The sequence below is a fragment of the Episyrphus balteatus genome, chromosome 4 (assembly GCF_945859705.1).
Source record: "Episyrphus balteatus chromosome 4, idEpiBalt1.1, whole genome shotgun sequence".
NCBI lineage: Eukaryota > Metazoa > Arthropoda > Insecta > Diptera > Syrphidae > Episyrphus > Episyrphus balteatus.
This window is the reverse complement of record NC_079137.1, coordinates 62374671-62387303: the sequence shown is the minus strand read 5'-3', so window position 1 is coordinate 62387303 and position 12633 is coordinate 62374671. Positions and strand designations below refer to the sequence as shown.

The window sequence follows — 12633 nt, the reverse complement described above, 5'->3', positions numbered from 1 at the left end:
AAATATTTAGGTTTTTAGAATTAAAACAAAGTACTTGTAAGCAAAATAGAAACTGAATAACTGTGCTTAAGGTCCACGATATCACTACTATACTTTTACATGTATTTGAATTCTTTTAAAACTTTATCAGGACGCCAACACCTATACATAATACATTAATATTACCTATTTTCGGTTACATTTCGACCCCCGAAATCTGCTCTGGGTTCTTGGCCTATTATTTTAAGATGAAAATCCTCTTATTTGTATGTGGAGACATTTTATTAATAATAAAAAAAAAATATGATGGCCACTCGGGATCGATCCCACAATTGGGTCACTAGGCGAGAGCTTTACAATCAGTCTAAATCACAGTTGAAAATTGGTATGATAAACTGCAACTAAATATGAAGTCTCATAAAAATTTTAAAATTTCATTTTTTTAAGAAAATCTTTTAATATAGTAAAAACGCACATACAATTAAGACGTAATCTTTTAATTTTTAGTACAACGTAATTTTGTTTTTTTTTTTTTTTTATTTTTAAGACGTAAAATTCCTGTTAAAATGAAATGAATATCGTCTTAAGTGGAATTTAACCAGAAGCTAAGCGGATTCCGCATTTGTTTTTATTGTTTTAAGAGGGTGAAATTTTATTGGGCATCCTTTTATTTTGTATAGACGTTTTACTGCATTTTAATTCGAATGTAAGATATTGCAATATTAGTAGCATTAAATGTTAATCCATCAATTATATTTCATTTTAATTTTACATATGATTTAACTGCATTAATAAATAGCAAAATTATTCTTGACCGCTCACCGTTCGCGTTTCATACTAATTTGCCCATTCTCAAACAAATTATTGATTTGTTGAACTGCGTGAAACCCGTAAATATATAAATAAATTTCAATTTTATACCTTATGGTTTCACAGGTTTTGAATCGCGTTAAATTTTTTTTTGTTTTAATAAATAAAAACAAAAAATTAACGAACTCAATTGTAACAAAGCTTTCAACGATTAATTATTAAAAATTAATATTTAGTCGGGTTTGCTGATGATGGAATGAATGTTTTCCTAAATGCAATCAAAGTGAGTTCGTTAATTTTTTTCTTTTTATTTATTAAAACAAAAAATTTTTTTTAACACTATTCAAAACCTGCGAAACCAGAAGGTGTTAAATTGAAATTTATTTATATATTGCCCATTCTCCTTTCTATTTACATTATTCACTTTTTGATATCTTAAATAAAAAACAATCAAAATTAATCTAAGCATAAAGAAAAATATTTGAATTTGGTTCAAGATTGTGACAATTTAATGATAATGTTAATTCTGTTGATTTAGATCGTTTTACTATCAATCATTGACATGATAAACCAGTTTCAATCAAATTGAGTTTCAGTTTTGCAAATTAAGAAATAAGTTTTACCTCATCAATGCGAATTATAATGATGACGTGAGTTTTTGATAACATAATGTCGACTCTATAAAAATCAATTCTATCATTTAACCCTTTATGAATTTATTGAATATGCTGGTATCAGCTTATTTCATTTAGATTTCATCCACCAAATTCAATCATTCAATCTTAAGATCGAATAGTTTTCTGGTCACTATGGTGTATGCGTAACATTTTTTTTCTATAGAAAAAAAATCAAAATATGCAACTGTGTTTACCCCAATTGTAAATTGAAAAAAAAAAAAATATCTTTGACGTTATGTTTTTTAAATATTAAAAAAAGAAAATTCGGTTTAAGGAATAAAATAATGGTGTTGATAATGAATAATCGAAAAAGCGTCATATATTAGTTAACTTGTTTGAAAATCCACAATGATTAGTAAATATTCCTTATGTATCCCTAGAATTTGAACCTGCGTATTACTGTTATTTTGATATTTTCATGCATATTAGAATTCTGTTTGAAAAATGTACCATTCATCAATCGAAGAAGCTAAAAGTTGTATGATTCATTAAAAAATCGAAAAGCTCATACAAAATAGCAAAAAGTTCAATTGAATTTAAGAAAGAAGTGAAAATATATATATTTCTTGTAGTTTTGGGTCCAATTTTTATTTCCAATTGATATTTTTGAATGAGATAATTGCAAATACCTGCACCCTTTCATAGATCAGTACTATTTTTATAAAAATTCAAATCAACCGTGTGTTGGAATGGAAGCCAAGTCAAAAAAGAAAAAAAACAAAAAACGAAAACTACATAAGTAGGACACTCCTGTATCTAATATATTTATGTGTATTATGTATCGACTACGACTTGCTATCAATTTATCAAGAAGAATCATTGTCGGAAGACAAATTGCGATTCACACTCAGAGGAGACTCTCTCACTTTACCCTGTGCCGCTAAGATGCACCTGCCATCCAAATAGTAAAAACAAAATGCAACCCTCCCATATCCAAAATAAAAATACACTCTTATCCATTTCTCAACCCCCCGCCCTGATCTCAATTCTAGCGCGAAAAACAAGATCATTTCGCAATTTGCAATCGCAAAACGTTAGTTGATTCTGCTGAATTCTTTTCATGCTGCTGTTGCTGCAATGCAACAGCCACTGCCGTTTGCTGACTTTCGACAGCGGACAGGGCGGCGCGGTACGGTGCGGGATACTTTTGTAATTGTAAAATCTAAAAAGACAAAAAAAGATCTTCACTCTGGTGGAATTTCAGAATTCGGCTTTGAGTATAAGAATAGTTGCGACTTTTCTCCTCTTCATGCATCAGTTTTCATGAACACTAAATAATGAACTACATACATATGTATGGACGTGGATATTTGGCATGACATGTAACGGTTAGTACGCGAGTATATACGGGCGGGGAAGGTGGTAAACTAAAACATAGAGGTACCTATACGCGACGCGGACTCTCTGGTCTCTGCTCTGCTCTGAGATCTGAGTAATGGAGGAGTCCCTCGCGCCTACAGAACGATATACATTATAGATAATTTTATTTTGTTCTAATTTGATATACTTGGATCGAAATGAGAGAAACTAGACGGATGGCATTTCACGTCTTGGATTATAAGCATTTAAAAACACATAACAATATACACTTTGAGGTGTTTTTTGAATATACCTATCCACAAAGATTACAAAAATCAATGGGATTCAAAAACTTCATTGAATATAATATAAATCAAAGAATAATCGAAAGAATAATTTTTGTTTTAATAATGATCGCTGGTTTTTTTTTCATGAAATGTTGAATGAGTGAATAAATGATGCACTACGACCTGATAATCTATTGGTCCCCTTTTTGAGCTGAGTGAGTTGGTTCCTCATAGCTATAGTATGAACTTGATTTCTTAGGAATTTTAGTACCTCAACTTCAATAGAGTGCAATTCACTCTCTTCAATCAGGCAGCATCTCAGTATTAAGAACTTAATCAATATTCAATTCATTTATGAAATTATAGTGGCCTCAGTGCACTATACCAATTAATGCTTTTTCATTCGAATTTGAATTGAAGTATGCAAATTTTCATAAGTTTTTTTTTAAATAACTCTACACCAGAGCGGTTGTTTAAAAAAAATGGAATTTGTTAATCCCCGTGGATAAAAAGGTTAGAAATAAAAACAAAATTGTTATACCTTAGTGAGGCGGCTTAGCATTAAAAAAGAGTTCAATCGTGCACTTTGTGATAAAAGCATGAAATTAACATCGTTGGTAGTACTCAATTTAAGAGTTATTTTGAGATATTGGGCCACCTTGTATTCCATTCGGAAGGGTAGATACAAGACTTTTTCTGTGTTGCACTCGATTTGTTGCATATCGTAGTATAGGCAATGAAATATTGTATTAATATGATACATGATTTCGAGGTATTTTCTAACGCCCGATCGAATAAAATCAATACCAAAATGTCTCGACCATCATGTAAAAAGTTATTGGACTCTTTATGAATTGTCTTTTACTCAAAGAGCAAGAGTCAAAATATTATCAAGTACTCCTTGAAAAAAAGTGGTAGGTTGATAAAATTTCGTGTGGACGTTTCCATATACCATAGAAAAAAATAATAAAATATGTTCATCAAAAAATTTCAGGTCAAAGGGTGTTTTTTTAGCGAGAAAGAAAACTTTTGAAATGGTACCATTGCAGCACATGGAAAATTTTTGCATTTTTTTGAACCGCATATATATTTTATACATCGTATGAGAATCAAAAATAATCAAAAAATGAATTATTATATTTACCATGGAATGTTGAATTTTCATGCAAAACTTAAATAGGTTGCTTTTATTTTTTATTAAAAATTTTCATACAAATTAATATTTTGAAGGAGTGAGGTGCAAAAGTAAAAGTATGAAAAATAATTGTGCAGTTTGTGATAAGGATCAAATTAATAGGATTGTTAGTACAATATGTAACCCTCATTTTAAGATATTGGGCCTTTTAATATTTCACCTATGAGGATGTACATGAGCCATCTAATAATCACAAATTTCACAAAACTTCATTTAAATTGCTTTCTGTGCATCGTTATAAACATCTTTAAAGGTAAAATATTAAGTGGCATACCATACATACAAAATTACAAGCTTTTAATATGAGTGACAAAACCAAACATTTTTTCAATATTTCGAGGAAAAATTTTAAAATATTTAGGTTACTCACGTTACATTATTTTGGTAACTCATGTTACCTGCGATTTGTGGTTCCAAAAGTAAAGAAAAGATGCATTTTCACTCAAGTTTTTTTTTAATCGAATAGTGTGTAACGAAGCTTGCTTAAATGTTAACTTATTTTAGCACTAACGGGGGGATACTGTCATCGTCACTATTAGACTCATCATATTTTCAGTTTGCTTGTTTTTCCGTCATTTTCATGTGAAATTCTTCTGTTGTTTGCAAGCTTATGCTATAAAAATGCTTTAAGATTATTAAACTCCCTGAATTGTATGTCTATCCATAAGGGAATACAACAAAGAATCTTTTCTTGCAACTTGCATAAAGAGTTGCCGTTTGTAAATAGTAATTTGCTAATAAAAAACGTAAAAAAGACTGCATAATTTGTTCAAAATTCGTGTCCACTTTTTCATGGAATTACCCATAACTTGATATAAAGTACCTATATCGCAAGTAAAAATAACAAAATGTAGTATGTGACAAAAAAAATTGGGTGTCATTACTCATTTCATATGATTCCTGTGCCCATGTTCTCTAACTTTTATCACTGGTGATAAAATATTTGAATGACTTTGAAATCCATTTTATCTCAGCAAAATAAAAGAAATTTCCTTCAAAACCATAATTTCTCAATTCATTAATTCTGAATTTGAAAGAAATTTTGCTTTATTTATGGAAGAAAATAGTTGAAAAACGTTTATCGCCAGTGATTTAGTTAGAGAACATGGACTCTGGAAACAAAAAAAAAATTCCGAGACAAATTTTTGAACACATAATAATATTATTCGCAAATAATATCATTCACATATATTTTTAAAATAAAGACCTCTTTTTATAAAGAATACATAAATGCTCGCGGAACTCGTCATAAATTATTGTTTTCAGAGCTACTGAATGTGGCCTTCTGTATCTGTAATAAAGAATCAAGATTTGAACGTACAGTTAAATTGCACTGGTTAACAAAATTAAACTTTTTTTTTGTTGCAGAAACAAAAATATACTTTTCTGAAGGTTTTCGGTGTGCTGAACTCAAATCTGAAGTCAAAAAAAATTAATCAGATCCCGTTTTTTGAAATATTAAGGTTAGAAAATGCAGTACTTCGGACCTTATTCTTTTATATAAGGAAATTTTTTTGAGCATATTTAGTAACGGTTTTCATAAGTACTATTTACCACCTTTTTAAATCTGTTTAAATCCTTCCGATATCTTTTTTACTGCCCGAGATATCCTAAGTTGTTTGGTATTTTTATAAATTTTATAACGTTATTATCTTCTATATGATATATGAAGCCAAACCCACTTACTTCAGTTTGAGATATCTCGGGCAATATAAAAGATATTGAAAAGATTTAAACAGGTGTCGAAAGATGGAAAACAGTTCTTATAGAAACCGTTATTAAATATGCTCAAATTTCTTTATACAAAAGAAGAAGGTCCGAAGAATTCAAAAATACGTATTTTTGCATTTTCTAACGGTAATATCTCAAAAACGGGAGCTGATTAGTTGTTTCTGACTTCGGATTCGAGTTCAGCACACCAAAAACCTTCAGAAAAGTATATTTGTGTTTCGGCAACAAAACCCTTGTAAACCAGTGTTGTCATTGTCAATTAAAATTGAATAAAAGTTTAAATTGAATCATAAACACACTCGTTTAAATGAGTTATTAATTCGAAATTTTTAGCTTTATTATGTGGTTTATTCTCGTTTAAAAACATTTTTTTATTAGCGGTTTATTTTGAACTAAAGGCATTTTAATTTCTTTCATGCAAGACATTTATTGAAAAAAAATATAAATAATAAAAATTCGTTAAACTTGTAATGCTGGACGATGTTCCTTTGCTTGTAGATTGTCATTTGTAATTGCATATCCAGTACCACCCTGTAAACAGAAAAATCACCATAAATCTATATTCAATGTTGAACGATTTCTAAAACTCTTCTTACCCTTTGCAATGGAATAATATCCTTGTCCTTAAGTTTCTGACTTGTCAGCGGATGAATCATATCTTTTTTAATCAATTTCTCTACACATTCCATCGTCACAACATCACCTCTGAAAAGAAATGTTTATTATCAATGGTAAACAATGGAATTTCGATTCATTCTTACGTTGGTCTCAAAACTGCACATGGAACCGCGTTACTTAAAACATCTCTCGTCACCGGACACATGTAACGATTCTCTTTAGCCACCAAAGCTTTTTTATCCTTTTCATCGATTAAAGTAAATTTCACATTAATCAAATCTTTCGCTTTTAAAGGCTGCATTGAGACGGGACAATAAATTGTTGGATCTGGTTTTTTAGCCTTTGCCAATCCAGCATTTGGACATTGTGATGGAATCCAGAAACTTGGTAGTTTCCTTTCATTTCCATTTGACATATTCGAAATGGATGAAGACGAAGAGGTACTTGCAACAACAACATTTTGCAAATCTTCCCGAACTGGAGTCGAAACAGGTTTTGCCGAATTAATAAAATTATCAATGCAAGATTGTTGTTTTTTCGAAATTTCTTGTGACACTTCTAATTCTTCAGATTTCTTTAATTTTTCATATTCTTTTAGCTTACGACTATATTCATTTTTCTTCGTGATAATATATTGAAGAATTGCTTCTTTATCAAATAAATAACCATCTTTTGTGACGACAGGATTTCGACATGGTTGCAAAGTCAATGAACAACAATCGAAACTTTTTACCGAATCTTTGCCAATTCGTTGATGGTTTGTTCCATAGCCAGATTCTTGAGCGTCTTTTTTCTTTTCGTTGTAAGTGTAGACAGCTCCGGCTGTGCAATTTCGAGCGTGACGAGTCATTTTTTGGTTGTAAAATTTATATTATTTATAAACAAATTGAAATGAATATTATTTTCTTTATCATAAAAATTGAAGGAAAGAAGAATGACAGTTGAAATGACAGATGATGACAGTTTTTATAAGGGTGTTACATGGGCAAAAGCTGTTTTTTTTTTTTGTTCTATTACTATAGTTTGAGGATTGTAATAGATTAGTATTTTGTTATCGTGTTATCGATAGAAATGTGGAAGTTAAAAGTGTTTGCTAAACAATCGATTTTAAGCAATTTCGTCTTGAAAACAAATAAAAATATATATGTTAATAATTTCAGACCATTTTCTTCTCAAAATGAAAAGGTAAGAACAAATTGTGTGAAGTTCATCAAGCAAAGAATTGGTTTTTAATACGATTTTCAATGTTGAAGAGAAAAATCGAAAGCTTTCTCAAAATCGTTATCGAAAAAAAATTTTATCACAAGTTTCCAAAGGTCAAGTTTAATTTGTGTTGACGTTTTGTTTTCTTTTTTTTTTTCTAAAGTGTGTGGCATTTATTTTATTTCTTGGGTATGTTTTTGTCTTTCATATTTTAGATAAGGTTTGTTTAGTAATTTTATTACAATGACACTTTATAAGTTTTGATTTTTTATGTCAAGTAAATTATAGTTTTAATTAAAAACTGCAAAACGTAATGTAATGAATGATAAGAGGGATTATTTGTTTTTAGTTCATAAATTGCTATCATTAATTTGTTTGCTCATAAAATAAAACAAAAGCAAATAGATTGAAGAATGACAGGAGGCAGTCAATTTGAAAGCTTTTTTTAAAGGTTTGTTTGTGAAACTGACAATTCTTTCGATCTGTTTGCTTATTATATAAGATACAGAACTTTTAAATTTGGGTTTGTTTGATGTTTCAAATGCGAAGTGTTTACATGGGAATACAATTTAGCTCCGTTCAATTGAAGGTTGTACTTTTACTCGTGAGTAGAAATCTAGTACAAAAATTACATATTCCTATTTCCTCGAGTAGAAGATCATGTGTTAATTGTAGTACTAGATCAACTCATGACTAAACTATCACCTCCAATGGAACACAGGGCTATTTTCTTCTAACCACCTGCAATTCAATTTTGTGTTTAAATTTTTAAGATTTTTCTGCACAAATCGATTTAGAATAAAATAAAATAAAATAAAATAAAATAAAATAAAATAAAATAAAATAAAATAAAATAAAATAAAATAAAATAAAATAAAATAAAATAAAATAAAATAAAATAAAATAAAATAAAATAAAATAAAATAGGTAAAATAAAATAGAATAAAATAAAATAAAATAAAATTAAATAGGTAAAATAATATAAAATAAAATAAAATAAAAGCAAATGAAATAAAATAAAATAGGTAAAATAAAATAGGTAAAATAAAATAAAATAAAATAAAATAAAATAAAATAAAATAAAATAAAATAAAATAAAATAAAATAAAATAAAATAGGTAAAATAAAATAGAATAAAATAAAATAAAATAAAATAAAATAAAATAAAATAAAATAAAATTAAATAAAATTAAATAGGTAAAATAATATAAAATAAAATAAAATAAAAGCAAATGAAATAAAATAAAATAGGTAAAATAAAATAGGTAAAATAAAATAAAATAAAATAAAATAAAATAAAATAAAATAAAATAAAATAAAATAAAATAAAATAAAATAAAATAGGTAAAATCAAATAGAATAAAATAAAATAAAATAAAATAAAATAAAATAAAATAAAATAAAATAAAATAAAATAAAATAAAATAAAATAAAATAAAATAAAATAAAATAAAATAGTTAAAATAATATAAAATAAAATAAAATAAAATAAAATAAAATAGGTAAAATAAAATAGAATAAAATAAAATAAAATAAAATTAAATAGGTAAAATAATATAAAATAAAATAAAATAAAAGCAAATGAAATAAAATAAAATAGGTAAAATAAAATAGGTAAAATAAAATAAAATAAAATAAAATAAAATAAAATAAAATAAAATAAAATAAAATAAAATAAAATAGGTAAAATAAAATAGAATAAAATAAAATAAAATAAAATTAAATAGGTAAAATAATATAAAATAAAATAAAAGCAAATGAAATAAAATAAAATAGGTAAAATAAAATAGGTAAAATAAAATAAAATAAAATAAAATAAAATAAAATAAAATAAAATAAAATAAAATAAAATAAAATAAAATAAAATAAAATAGGTAAAATAAAATAGAATAAAATAAAATAAAATAAAATAAAATAAAATTAAATAGGTAAAATAATATAAAATAAAATAAAATAAAATAAAAGCAAATGAAATAAAATAAAATAGGTAAAATAAAATAGGTAAAATAAAATAAAATAAAATAAAATAAAATAAAATAAAATAAAATAAAATAAAATAAAATAAAATAAAATAAAATAAAATAAAATAAAATAAAATAAAATAAAATAGGTAAAATCAAATAGAATAAAATAAAATAAAATAAAATAAAATAAAATAAAATAAAATAAAATAAAATAAAATAAAATAAAATAAAATAAAATAAAATAAAATAAAATAAAATAAAATAAAATAAAATAAAATAGGTAAAATAAAATAGAATAAAATAAAATAAAATAAAATAAAATAAAATAAAATAAAATAAAATAAAATTAAATAGGTAAAATAATATAAAATAAAATAAAATAAAAGCAAATGAAATAAAATAAAATAGGTAAAATAAAATAGGTAAAATAAAATAAAATAAAATAAAATAAAATAAAATAAAATAGGTAAAATCAAATAGAATAAAATAAAATAAAATAAAATAAAATAAAATAAAATAAAATAAAATAAAATAAAATAAAATGAAATAAAATAAAATAAAATAAAATAAAAAAAAAAATAAAATAAAATAAAATAAAATAAAATAGGTAAAATAAAATAAAATAAAATAAAATAAAATAAAATAAAATAAAATAAAATAAAATAAAATAAAATAAAATAAAATAAAATAAAATAAAATAAAATAAAATAAAATAAAATAAAATAAAATAAAATAGGTAAAATAATATAAAATAAAATAAAATAAAATAAAATAAAATAAAATAAAATAAAATAAAATAAAATAAAATAAAATAAAATAAAATAAAATAAAATAAAATAAAATAAAATAAAAGCAAATGAAATAAAATAAAATAGGTAAAATAAAATAGGTAAAATAAAATAAAATAAAATAAAATAAAATAAAATAAAATAAAATAAAATAAAATAGGTAAAATAAAATAGAATAAAATAAAATAAAATAGGTAAAATAAAATAAAATAAAATAGGTAAAATAAAATAAAATAAAGTAATTAGATTTTGGGTAGATTGTGTCGGAATCTAGATTATGAAAACGAAAAATGTATGCGAAATCTAGTATGTAGTTTTTGATAAGATTTGCAGGTTCTTGCCCAAAAATTATATATTCATGCAACGGTGTAAACTCTTGGTAAACCTGGTAAATTGGTAAATGTGTCAAAATTTATTTATTCATTTACGCAGATCCGAGGTAAATTTAAAAACCCTATCTTAAATGAAAATGACCTTAAAAAACATGCAATTTGATTTCTTTAATTAAGATGCATTTTCAGAAAAAATAATTCTAGCAAAAAATCTATCTTAAAAAAAATTGTTTAAATAAAGCTGGCTTACTGCAATATGTAGTAGATATTAATAAACACTTAAAACATTCAACTAAGTAATTCAATCACCCGTTTTCGAAAAAAATTTTTTTTAAAAATAAAATTAAAACATTTTTTGGAACAAATAACATTTTTTGTAGAAAATAATAAATATTGTCATTTATTGAAACTTTAGATATATGTTAGTTAAACTGAAATAATAAAATTTAAAGGAAATCTGAACAAAATATATATGAAGAAAAGTTTGAAAATAATAATAATACTATCTATTAATTGAATATCTTCTACATTTGTGGGTTCTTTAATTTTTCGCATTTGTGGCATTCTGGAATTATTTTTAGTATATAGGAGCGCCATCTATGTCGGTTTTTTGAATTAGAACATTGTCATTATTTAGTGCAAATATCATTTAATATCGATTTGGGTGTATTGGTACCTAGACCAAAGTTGCTATTCATATTATTTCTACATTGTCCACATGCACTGGGGCGTATACGTGCTATTTTTTTGTATTTTTTTTTTTAAACTGCATTTGAAAGAGTGGTGGAAGTGAAGACGATTTATCAAACTAGAAATTTTATATTCATGTTATTTGACGATTGCCTAGGATATACAGTAATAATATTTATTTTTTTTTTCAAGTTCTTGTCGTTAGAAAAAATTGGTTTCTTTTAGTTTTAATTTAATATGGATATAATTATGTATTTTTTTTTTTAATATTTAAACTTTCTTTTTTTTCTGCATATAGGTAATGGATCTTCCTGAAATTGATGGAGACCACTTCTATTATTTCGGTTATGGAAGTAATCTGTTGGCTGCAAGAATACACATACAAAATAAATCAGCGGTACGTAAGGCAGCTGGTAAACTTTTGAACCACAGACTTGACTTTTACGGATATACTACACGATGGAATGGAGCTCCAGCAACAATAGTTCCAACAAATAATTCAATGGTTTATGGAGCCATTTGGACAATTGACTTGGCAGATCTTCCAGATCTTGATGAGTACGAAAATAAACCCTTTATAAACGAGAAACTATCAAAAACTAATTAAATTAATATAATCTTTTAGTCAAGAAGGTGTCCACACCAATACATATAAACCTGTGAGTGTTCCTGTTGAAACTGCTGATGGAATTATCATGTGTCGTGCTTACTACCTTTGCAATCAACCCTCAACTATTCTTGCCGAAGGAGATGAAATACCCTTCGACAGACAACCATCAACAACTTATTTGAAAACTTTAGTTAAAGGAGCCATCGAAACTGAAATTCCAGAACCTTATATCAAATGGATGAAGAAAATTAAGCACAATGGCAATCTCGTGGAAAAGTTTGAAAAACAACTCGGACTGGAATCAGTTGAACTTTCCTCTTAGCTTTTTTTCGTATACTATAATTTTTGTGATAATTTTTATATATAAATAGTTTGTGCATGTTTTGTGAGTTTTGTAAACTTAAATTTGAATATATTGGCAAAGTTGGAAAATAACCAATTAAAAGGCAA

The 12633-nt window shown here is 25.3% G+C and overlaps 2 protein-coding genes across 3 annotated transcripts in view; one reads left to right on the top strand and one right to left on the bottom strand.

The window, feature by feature from the left end:
- LOC129918041 (gamma-glutamylcyclotransferase-like) overlaps nt 1–12633 on the top strand; it is an 18012-nt gene extending 5379 nt beyond the window's left edge. The window contains exons 1-3 of one of the 2 annotated variants that reach the window (XM_055998354.1): nt 7937–7988; nt 11872–12131; nt 12199–12633. In XM_055998354.1, the coding sequence (XP_055854329.1) occupies nt 11875–12131; nt 12199–12505 (564 nt within the window). In that variant the 5' untranslated portion in view covers nt 7937–7988; nt 11872–11874 and the 3' untranslated portion in view covers nt 12506–12633. Of the gene's footprint in view, nt 1–7936; nt 7989–11871; nt 12132–12198 lie in introns of those variants that run through there. The other variant, XM_055998353.1, reaches the window with a different exon arrangement.
- LOC129918040 (nitric oxide synthase-interacting protein homolog) lies at nt 6294–7547 on the bottom strand. The gene is made up of 3 exons (XM_055998352.1): nt 6740–7547; nt 6575–6683; nt 6294–6509 (listed from the first exon to the last, which is right to left on the bottom strand). Exons 1-3 carry the CDS (start codon nt 7444–7446, stop codon nt 6438–6440), a joined length of 888 nt encoding a protein of 295 aa, XP_055854327.1. The 5' UTR covers nt 7447–7547; the 3' UTR covers nt 6294–6437.